We start from the raw sequence: 23,168 nt of genomic DNA, 5'->3' as shown, positions 1-23,168 counted from the left end.
AAAGCACCCTGACTCTAGGCTTCTCTGGATCGCCCACTCTACACCAAATTTTGTGATACCCATTTCATGTCATCACCAGACCTCAGAGTCATCGGTCCATGGCAGAAACCATCACCTTTGCAAAGATGAGGTGAATGAAGCTCAGAAAAATCAAGTGACCTGTGGCAGAATCACACAATTGTGAAGTACTGATACATCATTCAAGCCAGGTGTGTCTGGCTCCAAAGTCTTCATGTTTTCTACCACACTAAGAAAGCAGAATTAGAATTAGGTAGGGACCCTGGTGTAAGTTCTGCTTAGACACATAGCATTCCAACAATATCAAATGCTGGGTGAGGGAACCCAGAGATGCCTCTGGGCAATTCCCAAGGTTCTCAGACAAGGGAACCATCAGTACTTGCCTTTTTCCTTCTGGGTCCTACTATCTGTCAGGCAGGCCTTAGCAGACCCTAGGGCCACCAGCCACCGCTGTCTCTCTGCCACACTTCTGGCTTTTAGGTAGAAATACTGTTCCCCAGGGATGATCAGGTCCATGCGAGTGTTATCCACAGAATGAACTAGGAGCAATGAAGGAGGGGATCAGACTAGGTAAGAACTGCCTGGGCAGTTTCACCCCAACTTTCTGTTTTATTAAGATTTATTATGCACTTATCTGTGCACTTATGTGTGCACATGTGTGGGGGGTGCATATGCCTGTGTGTATGCCAAGGCCAGAAGAGGTCAGCTATTCTCCTCTATCACTCTAACTATTCCTTTGGGGCAGAGCCTCTCCCTGCACATGTGTTCTCATAGCTAAGGTAGCAGCCAGCAAGCCCCAGAGACCCTCCTGTGTCTGTCCTACTCAGATCTGGGGTTACAGCAGTATGCTGGATGCCTAGCTTATTACATGGGTGCTGGGATCTAAATTCCAGTCCCTATTATTGGGCAGCAAGTGCTTTTAACCACTGAGCCACCTTTCCAGCCTCCTGAAGCTTCTTCAGAGACGGGTCAGTCCTTACCAACTCTTTTAGTGACATTAAGTTCTAGACAGCTTTGTTGATCAGGAAGGGAAACCTTGCAGGGTGTAGTAGCATACACCTTTAATCCTAGCACTTGGGAGGTAATTACACAGTTCTCACGGGGTTCCGATTAGTACTTGAGGGGGGTCATTATACAGGAACAAAGCCTCCTCCCTGGTTTCTCTGGCTTCCTATGTGATACCTGCCTTCCCTACAGTCTATCATCATGATGTCATCTGCCATGGTATGACCTACCCAGTGTGCTCTAGCCAGAGTTAGCACTCTTCTATTTTAGACTTTCATATTCTAATAGTATTAGATAACTAAAATGATTTTCTTTACATTACCCATACTTGAGTATTTTATCATGGCAACAGAAAACAGAACAATATACCTTTAATGAGCAAGGGTACAATCTTTATCTCCTTGTAGTTACTGGGAATCAAGAACCTATTTCCCCTTTTCTACTTTCCTTCAGCAGTCAGGCCTAAGTGTGGGTCTTAGAACCCCTTCCAGAGAAGAAACTAGCAAAACATGTTCTCCTTCACTTTCCCCAAATTCCCATAGAATAGTTTTCTTCTCAGCCACACATCTCACTGTCCAAGAGTCTAAAGCTAAGAAGTAAAGGCTATGTGTTGGCCCTGTAGGTATTTGCTTATTTTGATTGGGAGGAGGGTTGGGCAGATGGGTATGTATGTCTATCCTGATTTAAACACAAAAAGCATTTCATGTTACAGTAAAATCACCGACACCTTACAATCTCCAGCCCCAGGTGAGCAGGAAAGGAATGGGTACTGTCTGAGTGTGAAACTGCTGCTCTCATTATTCTGACTTAACCCATCCTGAAAAGGCTGGCTGCAGTTTTAGATTTCTTCCCGAGGCTCTGCTGCAAGGACACTGTACCTCACAACCCAGTGTGTACTACAGGAACAGCAGAGAAAGGCATGCAGGGCCAGGACTTTGTCATTCTTCTAGGGAGGTATAAAGAAAAATACAAGTTGTAAGCTGCTTGTCACTCACCTTGAATCTCACAAACTGCCATCTGGATGCTCCCTTTACAACCCTTCCAGGCATCTTCAGGAGAATCGTAATAGGACAGTATTCCCCCACAAAGAAGGAACCATCGAGGCTGCCAACCTAAAAACAGGGGAAAAGCCGGCACAATTACTGCTGGTGTGTAAGGTGTCAACCCAGGCATAAAAATGGGACCTAAGTCCAATGGGACCAAGTCCCAGATGTGAAGCCTTTTTCATTGCTTCTAAGAAGGACACGGGTTAAACAAGACTTGTCCATTTTAACCTATTCTGGTAAAATGAGAAACAAACAGTCCTACAGGTATATACTTTAGTCACATGAGATAAAGAAGTTGGGAAGGATCAGGAATAAAGAAGTGATGGTGAAGTCGGGCAGTGGTGGCACGCTTTTAACCCCAGCACTTGGAAGGTGGGGCAAGCAGTTCTCTGTAAGTTCAAGGCCAGCCTGGTCTACAGAGTGAGTTCCGGGACAGCCAAGACTGTTACACAAAGAAACTCTGTCTCAAAAACAAAAAGTGACGGTGATATGTAATAAGACTTACACAAGATTTTTATTTTCATTCCCTGCCTCCACCTTTAACACAGTTCTAGTAATCTGTGATTCTTAATTTTTTAAGACAATTACTGTCCTGAACATCATTGTTCTCACACATCCATCCCCTTTGTCTAAGAATTATCAGGAGCTTAGAAACTGTGCAACAAAGATTATGGTGACATCTCAGCAAAGGGGATGCGGTGTCCAGACTAGTGAACCTGTCTACAGAGCTCTTAGCACAGATTTCTCTGACCATTTAGTATTGGCCAACCAAAGCACAGAAACCTCAAACCCTCAAGACAAGCTATATACAGCAGAAGCAGGCATCTTAGCTTGTCTTCTCACATGCCCTGTAATTCCAAACAAACCAAACTGATTTGCAATGAATCAAGCTTCATCTTCCTCATAAAATGCCCTATTTTGAAACACACACACACACACACACACACACACACACACACACACACACACACACACACACACACACACTACCTTTCTCTCATGTGACTTGACTATGGCTGAGGCATCCAGAGAGAAGTTTGTGGGGACTTTGAGCAGAGCTCCAAGGACTGAACAGACAGATATCTGTTCTTGCAGAGGACCATAGTTTGGTTTCCAGCACTCACATGGTTCCAGAGGATCCAACGCCCTCTTCTGGTCTCCGTGAGCACTAAGCAATGCACAGCAACATACGTGCAGGCTAAACATTCACATGCATACAAAAATAAAAACTTTTTTGTAGTATGGGTACAACACCAACCGCTGTCCAAAAGATACTTATTTATGTTTGGTGAGATGCTGTACTTCCGGAGCCACTCCTCTCTTCCTCGTTTCCCCCAGGCTAAGTGGTCTGCACTAAATCTAAGGGAAGGAGTTGGGAGGGCAGGTAGGATGTCCCTCCCCTCACCAGGGCCTGCTTTTCTAAGAACCACACAAGACACAATCCTGCCAGGAAACACTTCTCTCACTTCCTTAAATAAAACTAGATAAACATTAATTCTCAATGATCTACTCTTCAATAATTCATGAACTGAAATATCCTGACATATGATTTTTTTTTCTCACCAAAGATAAATATTCTTTCAAAAATTGCAGCTATTTCTCTTGTTAGCCTTTCTGTACTGAAAGTTTCTGCCTAGAGAGGAAGACCCTTTATAGACTGTAAGGCACCCTATGGTCTTATCATGGCCATGCCCACAATCCTAGCAAACTTGTTGAGATGAATTCATAATATATTTATGTTGAAAGAGAATACTTTGTAATGTCAACTTCAAGTTCTATATAAACTGGCCACCACCCACACAAACCAGTAAAACCATCCTTCATCGGAGTACACCGCGGCTCTCCTGGCATCACCGAAGCATTACACATCTGCAAAACAATCTGATTATCGACGCCACTGTTTAGGCCGTTTTGCCCTCACTGAAACGAAGTTTCTCAGAATCTGAAAAGGGAAGAAGTCTTTGAAATCACCTAGGCCAATCTGTTCAATTTATAGATAAGGAAACCTATCCCAAGGCACATACTACACACAAGAGAACTAAGGAGAAAATCATGCCTTCCTATATTGCCCCTGTGCACACAAAAACTCCTAAGCTTTGGCTCCCTGTTGGTAGAAAGCCATCCTGATACGGAACAGTCTTTTCACTCAGAGCTCAACTCCTGCCACTCTGATTTGTGTGGACACTTCCTGCCTCTGAAACATACCACACTTTTTGTGTAGAAAGCATTTGAGACATACCTGATAACTATTTCATCAAGTTTAGGACTTTTGCTTTAACAGTCTCCAAGAAAAAGAGGCAACAGGATCACATATTGACATACCAAGTGAATTATTATAGAGAATCAGCTCATCCCAAGATCTGCAGTCAGCAAAGTTGGGGCCCATGGAGCAGGTTTCAAAGAAGGTCAATATCCCACCCCATTCATTCTAGCTGGGCAGTTGGAGTCCCTTCTTACTCAGCCTTTTTGTTTTATTCTAGACTTTAAGCAGCTAGGTGAGGCCCTATAAACATGATTGGAGGAGCATTCTATTTAATTGATCTACCATTTCAAAGGCTAATATTATTTAAAAATACCCTAGGCCCATCCAGAGTGTTCCCCCAAATGTCTGAGGATCTGAGCCCCTCAATTTTCCATTACTATGACAAACATCCTAAGATAAATCAACTTGCAAGGAGGAAAGGTTTTGGCTTAGTATTTTACCAGCTGTTTCTGGTCATGGTCACTGGGACTCCCACTCCTTCTGGACTGTGGTGAAGTGGTACATGATGATAGTGGCCAAGAGCTTGTTGATACAAGATGCTCGCCTTATGGTAGCTAGGAAGCAGGAGAGGGACCAGCATCCAACTTTTCCAGAATATACCCCTCAGTAACCCCACTTCCTTTTCCTAGGCTCCTCATAAAGTTTCTACCACCTGCCAACAGTATGAAGCTGAGGACCAAGACTTAGCACATGGGCCTTTGAGGAGCATTCCAATATCCAAACTACGTCAGCCCCCTGTGGCTCAAACTGACACTAAAATAAACCACCACATCAATTTCAAGAGCATTTTCAATGTAGCAAAGAATTTTTAAAAGCCTGCCAATTAAACAAAGATAAAACACTAATCACAATGTGATTCCAGATTCTGTGATAATAATAAAATAACATCTTGAAATTAAAAAAGAATGTACTAAGCTAGCTTTCTCTTACAGGGATCCTAAAATGCTGAAAGTCCTCCCCTCTCTGTACAGCCCAGCTGCAGTGAGCTTTGAGACTTGCTGGTGGCCTGCACTGGTGAAGGCACAGAGGTCCTTGTGCTCATAGAGAAGCACTAAGAGAGCCAGGAATGTTAATCACGCAGGGGTGTCTCCTCAAGGGAGGAGATACAAATCAAATACCTACATTCCATCCAGAAAGCTGAGAATGGACGTTGTTAACGACCTAGTGACCTTTTTGCTATCTGAAGGAACAGATGTCACCCTAATTCCCCAGAATGATTAATCCAGACTCTTCCCTCCCTAGACCATTACCTATCCTTAGGGGAGATGTCACACATACTTTATGGCCTGCTGACCTCTATGCTATAGGTCAGAGACCACACTAGGTTCTAAGCCTTTTAGCTATAGAATCCACCCTCATGGTCACATGTACTTTGTGAAAGAGTTTCTGTGTAGTCACACCTTAAACTTCATTGTGCACCTGGAACTGCACTGATTGGACTGATTGTTGCCTGGAAACATTTCTCCAAATTGAACTACGTTTTAAATATGCTGACCATGAATGGCCTGGCATTAGACTCTCCAAAGTCTGATCCAGGTTGACAAAGTCAATCTGCACCGGATTTTCATTCTTATCTCTTTGAGTGGTTCACTTCTCTGAATAACACCTGCAGGGACCCCCTCACTGCACTAATGACTGAAGCAACTCCTTACTTAACGTAAATTGTGTTTACCTGGGGGGAGGTGTAATTATTCAAGGGAATTTCAATATGTCACCATTTTATTCTTTAACTGGAACTATAGAAACTGTGACAAAGAAGAGCTGTTTTAGAAGCTCAAGGTTCCTGAAATCTCAAAAGACACATTAAGAAACCCCATTCCTGTTAGACGACATTAAATGCTGTGATGGAAAGTCCGATTAGTGCTGGACACACTGTTCTCTTTAGTGCCCAATGCTGACAAACTGGGCTACCATCCAGCAAAAAACGAACTGTACAAGAAAAGATGCATGGATGGTGGGGTGACTATGGATTTACTTCATGTTTCAAGATATTCTACAGATAGCCTGGAAATGAGAAGTAATAAAGACTCAAGGTAATAAAAGACTGGTGGAAACTATGGGTCTATACGATTCCCTGCTCCTTATCCTGCCAACTGACTATCTTCCTACCTAACCCAAACCTCTTTTTGCTATCCTCTATTAAGGAGGGAACATGTTTTCAAACTACATACATGGAAGGATGGACCAAGAAACTCTAGAGTTTTAGCTTACACCCTCTGTTATCACCGGAGATGGCATTGGGGGGGGGGGACAATATACAAATGCAAATTCGTGCTTTGTATAATTCTGGATTACGTCACTGCAGAAAGTACACTTGACATTTACTTTTTGGAAATTCAGCATTCACCCTGCATATTTCCATTGCTGCAAACCCCTTTCTCCACACTTCACATAATTTGGGTGAAGCTGCCCAGTTTCAGGATAGGTATGTGTATGCAATACAGGTGTAACTGGAGTTTCACATACTCCAACCTCAGTGAGTTCTAGAATGAACAATTGGCCCAATGAGCATTCTGGGAACTTCCTATAGGATCAGAGAAAGACAGAAATTACTGGAGACTGTCCCTTTTTCCTGGACTTTAAGGATACTTGGAAGCCATTTTGTCATTACAAGGTACCTAAGCATGACTGTCACATAAGGGGAAAGTGAGGTAAAAGATTTGAGGGGCAGAGAGAGAAGAGGGAAATGTGGATGCTGTTCAATCAGAGCATGTCATGCTTGAAGGGAAGACACCCTTGGATTTCCAGGTAAGTGAGGTAATCAATGTCCTGGTTGTTGTTGTTGTTGTTTTTTCGAGACAGGGTTTCTCTGTTTAGGCCTAGCTGTCTCGGAACTTGTTCTGTAGACTGGGCTGGCCTTGAACGCACAGAGATCTGGCACCTCTGTGGTAGTGCACATCTTTATTATTTTTTGTTGTGTTTTGCAAGCTTGGCTGAATAGGAATTTTCTTCAAACAAGAGTTCTAAAGAATCAACTCACCAAACATACAAAAAGCACTTGACAAAAATCTAAAGTCCCTTTCATGATAAAAAAGAAGAAACAAACAAAACCAAAACTAAGACTAGAAAGGGCTTTCCCACAATTAATACGCCCAACAGTGAGAGATGGAGAGCTTTTTTCCCTAAGATCAGGGCAAGATAGGGTTCCTGCTCTTGCCATTTCTACTGAACATTGCACTGGAGGTTTTAGGTGGGACAGTGAGTGAGAAAATGAAATAAAAGGTATCCATATGAGATAGGAAAAGGCAAATCTAGTCAGTTCAACAAGATTCAATATATTAACACCAACCACACTTCTGTAGAGAAGCAATGAATTTGAAAATAAAATTCAAGAACCATTTACTGTAACATCAAGTAAGCTACTCAGAAAAGCAGTTCAACAGAAGTGTAAAACTCTGAAAGAGACAAGATACCACTAAAATTTTGTTAAAGTTGCTGGGCATAGTGGTGTGGGCCTTTAATCCCAGAATTTGGGCAGCAGGTCTCTGTCAGTTCAAGGCCATCCTGGTCTACATCATGAGTTCCAGGACAGCTAGGGCTACACAGCAAGACCCTGTATTAAAACAAAACAAAACAAAACAAAAAACTAAAGTCCTAAATACCACCACTCCCAAACTACAGTCTACTGTCCCTTCCTCACACAGCAGATGCTTCCTACACTTAATCATCAGGCAACCATCTGCAGTTCATACTTTCTGAGAGACAGGGGTTTGCTGTACAGATCAGGCTAGCCTCAAAATCCTGAGTTCAATGAATCCTTCTGCCTTGCCTTCCAGAGTAGCTGGAACTACACATGCCATCATACCTGGCTAAAATAAGCAGCCTTTATCTTTAACCAAAAAGCTTTTCAACTCAATTATTATTGAAACACACACGCACACGCACGCACACATAATTTTCTTCAAAATATGTACTTACATTTAGATGCAAACTTATATTGCTTGTGCTAATTTGGCACTTGTAGCCAGAAGTTTTCTCCAGTCCTGTGGAATCTTTCCCACCCGCATCCTGCAGATGCTTGGTCCCAAATAAACACATAGACTTATATTATTTTTAAACTATGGCCATGGCAGGCTTCTTGCTAGCTAGCTCTTATATCTTAAATTAACCCATTTCTATAAATATTTTCTTTGCCGTGTGGCTTGTGGCTTACTGGTCGGTACTTTACATCTTGCTTCTCCTGGCGGCAGCTCCCAGCATCTGCCTTGCCTCTCCTTTCCTTTCCTGTCTATCTGTTTGGATTTCCTGCCTGCCTTTAAGCTGCCTTGCCATAGGCCAAATGGCTTTATTTATCAGCCAATCAGAGCAACACATTCACAGCAAGACACCCACAGCAGGCACTAAATTTTCTTTTTCAATATTCTAACAGAACTACTACTTTATTTATTTTTTTTTTTTATTTTTTTTTATTTTTTTTGGTTTTTCGAGACAGGGTTTCTCTGTGTAGCTTTGCGCCTTTTCCTGGAACTCACTTGGTAGCCCAGGCTGGCCTCGAACTCACAGAGATCCGCCTGGCTCTGCCTCCCGAGTGCTGGGATTAAAGGTGTACGCCACCACCGCCCGGCCAGAACTACTACTTTAAAATCAAAATTTCTAAACACAAATGTTCTTACTTCTTTAAAGAATCAAACTAAAGAAGAAACACATGAGCCATGTCTGAGTAATGCATGGAGATGAGTATGCTATACAGTGTATGATAAGCAGCTTATCTGGACCACTCTGAGGAAGGGGATGCCTCATTAAACAAGCACCTGAAATACTTTAAAATTTATATCAAGTAAAATGTATCCTTTAGGAAACAAGTCCAAGTTTCAACAAATGCACAGGTCTCTAATAGTACAATAGTCAAGGGACAAACACTGTCCTTTCCCAGATTTTCTTGGGCTACTCTTTAAGGTCAAGTCTCCCCTGGTGTCTTAGTCACTGTTCTGTTACTCTGAGGAGAGACACTATGACCAAAGGAACTCATTAAAAAAAAAAAAAAAAAGGCATTTAATTGGCAGCTTACTTAGTTTCAGAGGATTAGTCCATTATCATCATGGCAGGGAGCATGGAGGCTGGTAGGCATGGGGCTAAGAGCTTACATCTGATCTAAAGGCAGGGAGGCAGAGAGAGAGAGAGAGAGAGAGAGAGAGAGAGAGAGAGAGAGAGAGAGAGAGAGAGACAGAGACACAGAGACACACAGAGAGAGAGAGAGGCAGAGACACAGACACAGACACAGACACTGGGCCTGGCATGGGTTTTCGAAAACTCAAACCTCCTCCAACAAGGCCACACCTCCTAATCCTTCCTAACTGGTTCACCAACTGATGACTAAGCATGCAAATATATGAGCCTATGAGGACCATTCTCATTTCAAACCATCACACCTGACCAGCCACTGATGTGTTTTTATTTTAACTTTAAAGTATTTCCCAATTTAATTAGGGACTTCCTTTTTTGATCTTGTTTATGTTACTATGAAGTATAATGTTTAATTTTCTCATATTTGCGGATCTCTACATCCTTTTAGTTATTGATAGAGTGATCTCTGTTAAGGACACAGAACATTTTTTTGATACCACTTGGCAAGGTTGAGTGCTATGGCCCAGTATGTGGCTAATTGTGGTGAGTATCTGTGGGCATTTGAATAACTGCTGTATTTTGTTTTCTTTTCCACTGTAACCATGGGAAAGGGTCTAAAGGGGACTCCTCCTTCTTGGCCCAATAATGATTCTCTTAAACAAGTGAACGGCAGGAGGCCATCAGGTGAAATGGCTACCTTATGCTAGAGCAAGGCTTCTTACACTTCCATTTATGTTTCTTTTTATGTGTAACTTTAGCATTTACTGATAATAAATTATTAAGAAGTTTATTTTAAAACAAGTCTTTTAGTATACATATAATCCTACATAAAAGGTGAGAAGTAAATTTGCATACTAATAAGCAATATATGCTGGTTTCCTTTTATATAAATGAAATCTTGGCTGACTATATGACACTGCAGGACAAAGCACTGTCAATGTTTTTTAGTTAATTACCTTTTTTTTGAGATAGGGTCTTCACCATATAACTCTGGTTGGCCTACATAGAACTAGTTATATAGATCTGGACAGCCTGAAACTCACAGAGACCCCACTATGTACTCAACTTATTTTGATTTTTATAATGGTCAAGGCAGAGAATGCCACTTTGTGTAAATACATCATAGTATAAGATGACAGAAGTGTTTCAGGGCCATTTTAGACACTGCTGAAAATTCTGTTCTACCAAGCCAAAATTCATTGACTGGATTTTATGAAACTCAAGTTAGAAACTCAAATAGGAATTTTGAAAATCTGAGGCTAGAGAGATGGCTCAGCAGTTAAGAGCACTGACTGCTCTTCCAAAGGAGCTGGGTTCATTTCTCAGCACCCACCTGGAGGCATACAACCATCTGTAACTCCAGAGGATATGACACCCTCTTCTGACCTCCCCAGGCACCAGGTACACATGAGGCACTTATGAGGTACACAGACATATATGAAAGCAAACACCTATACCCATACAATAAAATAAAATATAAAAGTAAAATATATTCTAATACAATTCAATCCAAAGATAATACTAATTTGATACATACAGGCAGTAGGAAAAGAATTAAGCTGCTATGTATTTTTTATGTTTTTATTTACTCTTTGAAAGTCTCATAAATTTATACAGTGTATTTTGGTCATAACCACCATCTTCTCCCTCCATTTCCCCTTAGTGCTCCCACATTTCTCTCCCAACTTCATGTCCTTCATGTTTTGTTGTTATTGATAAGCTGAGTCCAAATAGTGCTTCCCACATGTGCATGGGTGTAGGGCCATTCACTGAGGCTTAGGCAACTTAGTAGCAGCCATGTCTCCAAAGGAGTATGATTTTCCAGCCCTCAGCAACCATTCACTATATCTTAAAGAGCAGAAAACCTGATATGTCTAGTAAGAACACTCCAGTTCCTAGTGACATTAGTTTTAAATCTAGGCTGAGATGTTTCAGGCAGCATCTGTAGACAATATGTGGTATGGCAACATGCACAGTGTAAATGCACATGTGTGTTCAATGGAATGAAGGTCTGACATGCAACACAGGTGAGCGCATTTGATTCTGAATTGATTCCTGGACTGTGGGCAAAAACCTTTTTACCTTGGTTGCAACTCCCTCCCATTCAATTATACAACTCTCTACAAAGTTGAGACCCACAGTTTTAGAAGCTGGGTGCTTGGGCACATCAGTCCTTCTGCCTATAAACTCACCAGCCTGCCTTAAAAAAATCTGCCAATTAAGGTGTTAATGGGAACCAAGTGTTTATAATTTCACCATTAGCAGGAAGAATCATAAAAAGAAAACATCGATTCATTGTGAGTTTTTAAATTCACAAGAAATGCTGCTGTATAGAAATCCAAGGGGGAAAAAGAGAAGAGCATTATTTAAATAATTTACTGAAAATAAAGCTAAAAGCAGAAAAAATGTGAAGGAACTGTACTTTTTGATCAATAAAAGGAGAGGCCACTGACTACAATAAATGGGCCAGACTGGTGGAACAAAAGGCAGAAAAACCCCTTAACTAAGCCCCTGAGCCCTGAACTAACCTCTTGAGCCCCTGAACTAACTTCCTGAGCCCCTTAACTAACTTCCTGAGCCCCTTAACTAACCTCTCGAGCTTCTTAACTAACCTCCTGAGCCCCTTAACTAGCCTCCTGAGACCCTAAACTAACCTCCTGAGCCCCTTTACTAACTTCAGCTTTAGCTTTTCCCGCAAAACTTCCATTGAGTTTGAATGTTTCCTAGTAGTTGCTGCAAGTTTTTAAAATATGTAAATCTTTGCCCTCATAGAGAGCAACAGAAAATTCAGCTTTTCCCTAGATTATTAAGGCCAAGTGACTAATGTTAAGAAAATAAACTGAAATTAAAATTCTTAAAGGATTGACAAATTTTCTGAAGCAGTAAGCCAAAATTTAACTTTTACCATAAAACTATAGTTTCCATGTTTTTAATCCACGTTATAATACAGTGTTGTAGTGGTTTGAATAAGAATGGCCCCATAGGCTGATATATTTGAATGCTTAGTCATCAGGGAGTGGAACTATTTGAGAAGGATTAGGAGGTGTGGCCTTGTTGGAGGCAGTCTGTGTTGGAGAGATGGGATTGGAGGTTTCAAAAAGTTCACACCAGGTACGGTGTTTCTCTCTGTCTGCTGCCATGCGTGCCGCCATGTTCCCACCATGCTCCCCCACCATGATAACAGACTCACCCTCTGAAACTGTAAGCAAGCTCCTAATAAGTGCTTTGTTTCCTAAGAGTTTCTTTGATCATAGTGTCTCTTCATAGCATAGAACAGTGGGTAAGACAAGCATATATTGTTTATATTATATATGTGTTAAGAATGAACCATTTTAAACTAAAGCAAAGCATTTGCTGATCTCAAGTAACTCTGACCTCCACAACAACCTTGATGGCTTTCAGCATCTGGCCTGGCACTCAGTCACACTAGATCTCAGAACCCACCTATAACTCAACATCTCTAGCAGAGCCCCACAGAGAAGGTGGCTAGGAAAGCCTTGGGCTCCTATGCCAGGACAGTCAGTAACTGAGGAGGAAGGAAGAGAGGGAAGAAACACCCCTTATCATAACAGGTAAGTTGTAATTAGCCAAATTACAGGCTCCTTAGTAACAATTAATTATCCACAAAGCATGATTTTAGCAGTTAAAATTGTCAGGCTTAGAGTCTGGAGAAAAGACCGTAGACCTCAAGAGTGACAGGCTTACAGAGGGTGGGTATGCATAGTGGGGGCTAAGTATAATCACAGTTATTCAGAACTCTATGGAGCCTCTGTGGAGTCTGCTCTGTTACCTCTCTTGTGTACACTGGGCAAACAGACTGCATACTTATTTATCGTGTATTACATGCTTTCTTCATGTACTACCAGACTAGAGTGAGAACATTTTGGCATAAGTTGAGACTCCTGTCATACAGAAGAGTCATTGCTGCAAGACACTCATTGCTCTGAGCCTTCTTTGCAACTAGTTAGCAGAGGCAAACTAAGTAGTTTCGAAGTTTCCTTCCAAACTGGTAACATCATCTTTCCTCTCACTTGGTGTCTTTCTGAACACATCTTGCATCACCATCCAAGCTGTAAGCAGAAAGCCCAATTCTGCTTCATCCTCCAGGTCAGACACTGAACCCCTCCACTCTCAGTATTTCTGTGTTTTCAGCATCCCACTGTGCCACACTGGGACATGGAGTGTGAGGTCACAGACAGGATGGTAATGCAGAACGGCTCACTGTATTAAGTTATTTATCATGTGAGCCTAGGCTTACTCATCAGTGGCAAGGGAATACCGCCCTTCTCCCCTTCTCCCCACCTCCACTTCACTCTAACTCACTTGTCATGTCCAGCCAGGTTAGTCTTCCTTGAAGACTGTTTTTTACCCACTCTTTCTTCCTATTCTGAAGTCCTGAGTGACTGTCTACCATACAAACTCCACAGTTTCCAGCTTAGTGTAATAATCTCTCTCCTCACACCCCTCTAATATTCCCTCCTTTTGGAAAAGAACGTGTTTTGGTCCTGTTTCCAGTGCTGTGCCTTACCTGTGTCCACACCAAGTCTACCCTCCCTTGCATCTTACCTCTTTCAAGATGCTTTTCTTTCATCGCTGCTAAAAGGGCGTTCTTAACATTTGTTCTTGACAAAATGTGCCTGTTTCTGTTAGCTAATTTTATACTTTCCTTTTTTTGTTCTTCTTTTTCTTCCTATTTTCTGGCTGCTTACACTGGTGTCACGGGTAGTGTAGTGGAATATTATTTTAAGATGTGTTACTTTTGTTTATGTTGCATTAGTTTAACTCTGTGAAGCCATGTTACTGTGCCTGTATAAAACACCTGGTGGTCTAATAAAGAACTGAATGGCCAATAGTAAGGCAGGAGAAAGGATAGGCAGGGCTGACAGGCAGAGAGAATGTATAGAAGGAAAAATCTGGTAGTAAAAAGGTAGGCGCCAGAGAAGGAGGAGGACTTCAGCCACCCAGCTACACAGCAAGCCATGGAGTAAGAGTAAGAAAACGAGAAAAGCCAGAGGCAAAAGGTAGATGGGATAATTTAAGTCAAGGAAAGCTGGAAAGAAACTAAGCCAAGCTAAGGCCAGGCATTCACAAGTAAGAATAAGCCTCCAGTGTGATTTATCTGGGAGCTGGGTGGCGCCCTCCCCCCCAAAAGATCCAAAGATCAAACAACAACAGCTAGGGCTGATCTCTCTATATAAGAGGTGAATGCAGGCCAACAGAGGGAAGGAGCAAAAGTCACCTGCAATGACACACCAGATGGCCCAAGATGCCTACAGTTGAGCCATCAGAGGCAATCCAAAGTTGCTGTTAAAATCTCAGGAAAGCCACTACAGTGAAAGATTAACACCTAACTTCCTCTAGAGACAGTTATATTCCACGTGATCCACCAAGACTTGGGGAGTCACAGCCTGGGGGCAGCCACGTAAAAATTTGTATGTCCAAACACACACTCAAGTGGAAGTGAATTTCCATGATTGAGAAGGTCCTCTGTCAGACTACAATCTCTTGAGCACAAAGACTCTGTCCTGCTCCAAACAGGGGTCCTAACACTCTCAAAGAGTCTGATGGATGAGAAACTCAAGCTCAATATGGGTCTCTCAGATGAATAAATGAAAAGGGAGTAATAGTGTTGAAAGAGATTTATGAAATCATTTCGCTGATTTTAAAAATAAGGACAGCTTCTTGTCTTAAAACATTTCTAGCTGAAGGAAATGGAGTGTATTTTCAAGCAAATATTCAGTTTCCTGTGCTAGGACAGAATACTGAGAACAGCTCTCTGTAGCAGTATTTTCCATATATTTCACATTTCTTGATCTTTTCAGATGCTGCCACATACTCCACAAGCCTGACACAGGATCCAAGAAAACAACCAGGCATTGTGGCATTTAGATGTGCCTTACTTGTCTTATATATCTGCTGGTACACAACATAAGATCATCTCTCTCAAATCTGGTTCTACTGGAACTTGGCTGACTTTTGCTCATTCTAAACAAAACCAAAGTGATGATAACAGGAAATGATAAGGACTAAACACCAAGAACGAAATCTGAGAAAAATGATCCCCAAATTTTCTTCAGTTCACAGTTCTGATCACCCCCAATATACCCAACCACATCATACAGCAAAATGAGAGAGTGTGGCACTCCTGGTGGGGAGGTCACCACCATATATTATGCTGCTAGGCTTATTTTATTGTCACAACTGGATGTCTATGACATAGGAATGTCCTTTTAGAGGACTGTAGGACTGGTTTGTTTCTTGGCCATGAAGTAAATGATCTGCTCTTCCATACACTGCCTCATGATATGCTACCTCATCACAGGCCCAAAACAACAGGACCAACAGATCACAGACCAGAACTTCCAATATTACAAGTCATTTTCTTTATAGGGCTATCACATGGATTTCACCACAGTAGCAAGAATTGAATAACACACTCTGTCACTGAATCTAAGATTCTGTGTGTAAAAGTTAATCATTAGACATTTACATGTGAAAGAATGTCATCTACTGAAACAGATATGCAAAACAGTGTGCAGTGAAGTATTATTTAGTGGTAAGAAATGAATCAATACATGCCATGACATAGATAAACAAAATAAAATCCTAAAATCATGTGATTTGTTTAAACAGTTGGAATCCAGCTCTTCAAACTGTTCTGGGAAGTTGTAGAACCTTCTGAATGGGACCTAGCTGGCAGAGGTGAGGCTTGAAGATAACAGGCCAGCTCCACATTTGATCCAAGTTTCCTACCTTTGGACTGCCTGGCAATGTGACCAGCTGCCACATGCTCTTGATGCCACAGCCAGGGCAAGCTCACACTGCCATGCCTTTCCAGGCATGGTGGACTGTGTTCCCTAAGCTGTTAGCCAGAATGAGTCCTTCTTCCTTTAAGTTGTTTCTGTCAGCTATTCTGTCAAGGGCAAGGAAAGTAAATGACATAGAAAATAGCTAGACTAGGCAGGTCTACACAAATGGAACAGAGGTTGCTACATGCAGGAGGAGGCAGGGCCGTGAAACTGCTCTAAAATGAATGGTAGTAATGGTTGCACTGTGTGTGTGTACACACAAGCTACTGACTTGTATATTTTAAATGAGTGAATCTTATGGTATCTGAATTATTATTTCAATGAGGATGTTGCAATTACAACAATAGAAAAGCATGAACAAGTAGCTGTGAGACCATGACCCCTACTCTGGGTCACCATGTTCTAGATGTCCTCTTGGCAATTATACAACATAAAGATACAGGGCAAGAGTTACTTCTACCACCTGGGAGAAACATCACAGTGCCTCCTCACTGGCAGCCACCTGGCCAGCATGATGCAAGCTTTTGTTGTTTCTGGAGTGCAGTGCCACAATGTGTTTGTGCCTAACCTGCTCAAGAAACTTGCAACTGGTTAGAGCTTGAGGTAACAGCTCTCCTGTCTGCTAAGTGGGCAGGAAAATGGGTAAAGCAGAAAACACAGCTGGAAACTCTCTATGGTTAAACATATGCCAAGTATTCCAAGTATTCCGTACTCAAAGCTTCCCTCACTCCTCAACTCCTCCCTAGCTCCTCCCCTCAAATAGTCCTGCATTCTAGGTCAAACATGCTTCAAATATAGGTACATTATGAATCAGCTAGCATTATATAATGATCAAGCCAGAGGGACCTTTGACAGTATTATGTAAGGGAGCAATGACTCTGGTGCCACTTATTAACTGTGTGACCTTAAGCCCAATCTAATGCTGTGATTCAAAGCCTTCATCTCAAAAGGAAATGATAAATGTTTCTCAAAGTTCTTGTAAGGTTCAAACGCAAAATGTTCATAATAGCAGGTATCACACTGTAAGTGCTGATGCATTTTCAAACAGTCTCAGAATTAAACTAGTAAGCCACATTCTTTTTATGGAGAAAAAAGACACTAAAGTTCAAGAAAGGTCAAGTGACTGGCACTGGCAGTGATGGAGCTGCTGTCCGAGTCCAGCTCTCACTGACTCTAGCCAACAGCCTGCTCGGACGTTACTGACCACATTTTAGGTTGTAAAAGATATGAACAATGAGAAAACAGTGCCTGGTGGTTGTACACTGTGCATATCACAACACATATTGATTCCTTTTAAATATCCCAAATTAGCTGGGCAGTGGTGGTGCATGCCTTTAATCCCAGCACTTGGGAGGCAGAGGCAGGTGGATTTCTATGAGTTCAAGACCAGCCTGGTCTACAGAGCAAGTTCCAGGGCAGCCAGAGCTACACAGATAAACCTTGTCTTGAAAAAAAAAATCAATCAATATCCCAAATTTAATTTTCTAACATCTGAAAATAAATTTCAACAACAAATCCCTGAATGTCTAATATTCTGTACTTTAAAGAGAAAGATGGCCCTAAAGCTTTTCATTTTTCACTTAAGCACAAGGAGCATTGAATAAAACTGGTAACTAAGTGAAAGTGCTTTCTCTTCTGTTCCTGTCTTCTTGAATCACATTCATGCTAGAAATTTACATGCTTTTCTCAAGACCTGATGCTTCTAACTTTCAATAATAGACACCTATAAAATAATGGCACTGTTTGTCAAAACACAGAAGTGCAGTAGACACATGCAAAGAGAGAAGGTCTTACCATGCAGCCCAGGCTGGTCTACAGTGTCTCAGGATCCTGAGTGCTAGGATTACAGGCATGTGCCACTAGCACGCCTGGCAAAAACAAAACACTTGGATCTTATATGCCTGATAGGCAAGCTTTTCCACTGAGCTATGACCCCGGACCTGTAACTGGAAAACTTTGAATGCTGCAAGCAGAGTAGCTCATTTAAATTTCACACACTTGCACACTTGTGCATGTACATAAACAGTCACACCACACCATACCACACCACACGGCTTACACAGGCCATGATAAGGCTTCCCCAATACTCTAGCATATCTGTTGTCTCCTCCTCTTCCCACAGACTCCTGGTCCCTATCTGTTTGAAGCCTTCACACATCGATCGCTCCTGTGTCAGATTCTTCCGCACCACCCTCTACTGCTGCGGCACAGCTGTCTTGGTCCACGTGCCTAGGTAGGTTGACTCACCTTCTGGCTCTGTTTAATAAAGCAATTTCCCCCAGCAACCCAAACCAACCTCCTAGCTGTCCCTGAGCCCACATACACATTTGGAACCTGCTTCCAACTAATCCAATCTTTCTTACAGGCCAGACCATAAGGCACAAGCAGGGCAAGAGAGCTGTCTGCCTGTTCAACATTACTTCCCCTGTTCCTAGCGTAGTGCCTATGAGTAAGCAGTTGGTAAATGAAATCATCATCAGGGACTGCAGATGGTAAGAGCATGTACCCAGCAACACTGGGCCTGGGTTGATCCCTAGCACCACAGAAGAGTAATTAATACATTCTCCAAAGATTCAGTGGCTGAATGGATATACTAAAGTTTTCCATTCAAATTCAACACCTTCTTTTTGTTTGTTTGTTTGAGACAGGGTTTCACTATGCAGCCCTGGTTGTCCGAACTCATTATGTAGACCAGGCTGGTCTCTGAACTCACAAAGATTCACCTGCGTCTGCCTCCTGAGTGCCAGGATTAAAGGTGTGCATTACCATACCCTTCACCAGACACCTAGTATCTCTTATCAAGCTTTTCACAAGCAGAAATACACAAGCTACATAAAAGGGATAGGTTATGAGCTCTTTTTGGAGAAAATTTCAGAAGACCTCGGGATTATATATATATATATATATATATATATATATATATATATATATATATATATATATTAAAGTAACTATATGCAAATCATAATCAAAAAGGTTTTTAAAATAAGTTTCATATACCACTTATTTGAGTAACAACACAGTAATCAAGCTGGTATTCAGCTTCATCCTACTGGCTAGCTTTCCTAGCGCTGGAGGGTGCTATGCATGGGAGTAGAAGAAAAATGTAATCTCCAGTCTCATTCGGCTGTGACCCCTATGAGCTACAGTAATGACTGACTTGACAAGATATGCCCCCTGGTACAACAGTGGCATGAACGCTGTGGACATAACTAACCACTTTCTGATCGCATCTAAAGCCTGCTCTGTGAAATGGAACTCATTCCTGGCACTGTTAATAAGACCAAGAATTTGTGGTTTGATAGGTAACAGGCCCAAGAGGAGAACCTAATATTGTTATCTACTAAAAGGACATAGCATTAAACCAACTTTTAATGACTTATTCCTATACCCGTAGATCAGTGCATTGCTTAATACTTATCAGAGAAGTTTCTCATCATTGTGGATGTCAATGAACACAGAGACCCTCAACTGGTCGATGTGTGGAGACTTAAGAGACTGGAGTGCTCAGTCCTAAATGGAACAAACATATCACAGCCTAACCCTAAGGCTCAGGCATCTTAGTGGAAGAGTAGGTGAAAAGACTGTCAAATTCAAGGATGGTAGATAACATCAAGGACACAATGGGACAGTTGCTCATATGCACTCAGTGACTGTGACGACACCCACAAGACTTGCCAGACAAAATCCCAGCGGAACTGGGGGCAGGGCATGAAATCCCAGCACAGAGAAACTGCTGGCATCTGATGGTGGCTAGGAGAGGGAGAGTCAGTTTTCCTTAAAGGTATGATCCCCGCCAGGCCCCCGCTGGAGAGTATTTGGGCAACACTAGCTGGAGGAGGAGGGGGAGGAGGAGGAGGAGGGGGAGGAGGAGGAGGAGGAGGAGGAGGAGAAGGAGGAGAACTTCAGGTTGTGTAGGGAGTATTGGAGGAAAGGGTGGATTTGGGAGGAACTGGAGAAAGGGAAGCAGGATGAATATAATCAAAATAAGTTGTGTGACATTCTCAAAGAACTAATAAAAATATTTTAAAAACCAAAGCTTCAGAAGCAAAAAAGGAGTCACCTCTCCCCTGAAGCACATCATTCACACTCCAACAGCCCTCTGTGGGAGACCAACAAGCCAAGGAGAGCAGAGGAAACAAGGACCACCGTGACCTTCCTAAGTCAGACCCATTCTCTCCCAAAGTAAGTTCATTGTCCAGTGAAAGACAATGTGCTGAACCACAATTCTCAGTGTATCCAGAGGAGCAGCCAGGGGTGTGAGGGCTTTTAATGATGGGCGAGCTGGCTGGCAAGCCAGAAGAACCAGCAGCTATGGCTCCAGTGCCATCCTTCGGCTTCACCCAGGAACCACTCAACAGTACTAAGACTCTAACTCGGGAGAAAAAAGTAGACTCAACGTCAAAACAGATGCTATGGGCATCCCAGAACAAAGATTCCCAAAGACTCTTCTAGAAAAACCGTGGCCCAGGGAAGGATATGGGGAGGGAGAGGGAGCATTTTATTACCAAAACTTTCCATACAGAAAGGGGAGGAAAAGGAAGAAGGGAATTAAGTTGGGGCTGGAGAAGAAAGTGCTGTGTGTGTGTGTGTGTGTGTGTGTGTGTGTGTGTGTGTGTGTGTGTGTGAGAGAGAGAGAGAGAGAGAGAGAGAGAGAGAGAGAGAGAGAGAGAGAAGGAGACAGAGACAGAGACAGAGACAGCAGGGGGTGAAGTTGATGTAAGGATTTACCATTAAGATGCATACACCACCTCTCAGAGTTTAGGACAACCTCAAAAGGAGAATGTCCGGGTCAAGCCTCCTCTCCTCAGATAAGCAGCATGCTAATGGGCTCCCAGAATTCATCATACTGAAGTCCATTTTGGAGTAATCCGCATCTAACCTAATCTCTCTGCTGACATCACTGAAGATCCTTGAAATGAAGGCCTTTGTAAAGGCAACGCCTCCTATCACTCCCTCTGGCATTGATTAAAGGAGAAATAACTCAGTGCTAATTACTGCGCTACCCAGAGAGAGATTTCAGGTACACGCCGACAGGTGTACTTCCGCCTGTACTGTGCTGTGACCTCCTCAAAGGTACAGTGCCAACTCTTCCCAGCCCCGTCTGTCCTTACAACAGAAGTGCCCCATCAAAGCGTGGTGGGGAAACTCCAACTCTAGCTGGGAAGATTTCTGGTTCCTGCCTTCTCACTGACACGTTCCATGTTAACCCATTTCCCATAATAAAAAGTTTAACTTTAAAAACGCACCCAGCGCAGTTCATATAGCATGTAACTTATTAAATATTATTTGCTGATCAGATGAAAGCAACGCTCACTGCGAATCATCTTCACGGCTGGTGAATAAATAGTTCTAACTTCTAGATAGTTGCGGAAAGTGCTTTCCAAGGGGGCAGGGTGCTATTTTTAAGCCATTGTGCTGGGCAAGGCAAAGGACACGGTTGCTAATATCTGCATTCATTTTATGACAGAGTCTGGAACAAAAGAAATACTCGGAGAGAAAAGCCGAACGCCGGCGCACACTTCGGGGGCTTCCGACTGCGGAGCTAGAGCTCCGCTACCTCGGTCTGCAGGGGGATGACCCTGAAGGTGCGCAGGGAGAGTCTGTGGAGACTCTAGAATACCAGGGGCTGCTGGCACTCCCTCGGCACCCCGCCACAGGCCTCCTAGGGCCCAGGCGAGGCCGCCCCCACCCCCCACCCCCGCGCCCAATTCGCGAGACTGGGGCGGACCCCGTGGCGGGCCCCGGGTGCCGGCTGCACCCCAATGTCGGTCCGGGCCGCGAGCCGGCGGAGGGCGCCGCCTGGCGCACCGCGCACACGGAGGCCCCGGCACTCACCGCTCAGGTAGTTGGTCCACTTGTACAGCACGCCCTCCATGGCGCCCGCGGGCCCCACGCCGCCCCGGCCCGCCGCGGGGACACCGGACCGGCCTCACATCCTGGGCCCGGGGGCGGGGTCACCGCGACAGCCGAGGAGCACCAGCTTCGGGGCCGGGGCTGCGCCTGCGCCTGCGCCTGGCGCGGTCGGTCGCTGTGGACGAGGCGGAGCGGCCGCCGGAGCGAGGCGAGGGAGGCGCGGCCCCTGAGGCGGCGGTCGCGGGCAGGCGCCTCTCCGCGGCCACGGAGCCCACAGCGCCCGCCCCGGCGCGCTCGCGCATGCTCATTGCGCCGCGCGCGCGCGCGTGCGCGCTCCCCCAAATCCGCGCCGGGGGTCTGGCCGCGCCGCCGTGGGGCTGGAGGGCGGGGCGCGGATGCGGACGTGGGTAGCGGATCACCCCCAGGATTCGAGTCCCCAGGGGTTCAGCTTTGAAGGTCAAGATTGTCAGTGTAGAAGGATTCGGGCCGAGACCCGGAACCCTCGGATGAGTCAAGTCTGCACTGCGTTTCCGGCTGCCCTCCGGGGCAAGGCGCTATCCAAACTGCAGGGCCTCTTTCTTGAGCGGTCTTTGGACAGCTGGTGTTGACTTCGCCTGGGGTTCTGTTAAAAGTACCATCTCGCCCGGGTTCCAGACCTTTTGGATCAAAGTCTGCATTTTCGCAAGCTCCCCAAGGGGGATGCCTATGCACATGAAAGTGTGAACATGCGTCGTTATTAGGTTTTTTAGCCAAGAAAAGTGTTAATCACAGGTTGAGTGGAAGGGAAATGTTATAAAGAGCACAATCCAACCCAAATGCTAATGCCACAGAAGTATGCTCTGAAGTGCTAGGGTGTGGGCATTTTGTTTCTCCTTAATGTAAGGATGACAGGTTTAGTAAATAATATATAACTTAATTGGTTATTTATTTGAACTGCACACCTTGCTTAATGCCCTATTCGCTTTTATTTTAATCTAGAGATCCTTGTTTGATGATACCCAGTTTCTTCTCGGGCCACTACAATGGACTAGTCAGGGCAACAATGTAGAACTAGGAACTTGAAGCTGTGTAATTTAAACACGAATGCTAGTTCTTCTTTAAAGAGAG

General features: G+C 43.6%; 1 protein-coding gene across 4 annotated transcripts in view; it reads right to left on the bottom strand.

Moving 5' to 3' along the window:
* The window catches only part of Plekha8 (pleckstrin homology domain containing A8), a 51,637-nt gene extending 29,352 nt beyond the window's left edge, over positions 1-22,285 (bottom strand). Inside the window, exons 1-3 of one of the 4 annotated variants that reach the window (XM_037203766.1) lie at positions 22,044-22,285; positions 2,019-2,135; positions 402-557 (exon numbers count right to left, since the gene is read on the bottom strand). In XM_037203766.1, coding sequence (XP_037059661.1) covers positions 402-557; positions 2,019-2,135; positions 22,044-22,083 — 313 coding nt within the window. In that variant the 5' untranslated portion in view covers positions 22,084-22,285. The remainder of the gene's footprint in view (positions 1-401; positions 558-2,018; positions 2,136-22,043) is intronic. The other 3 variants (XM_037203767.1, XM_037203765.1, XM_028864123.2) reach the window with 3 other exon arrangements.
* Positions 22,286-23,168: the final 883 nt, after the last annotated feature.

The sequence above is a fragment of the Peromyscus leucopus genome, chromosome 3 (genome assembly GCF_004664715.2).
Source record: "Peromyscus leucopus breed LL Stock chromosome 3, UCI_PerLeu_2.1, whole genome shotgun sequence".
Taxonomy (NCBI): Eukaryota; Metazoa; Chordata; class Mammalia; order Rodentia; family Cricetidae; genus Peromyscus; species Peromyscus leucopus.
Note: the sequence above shows the minus strand (reverse complement) of the source record. Positions and strands in the feature narration are given on the sequence as shown.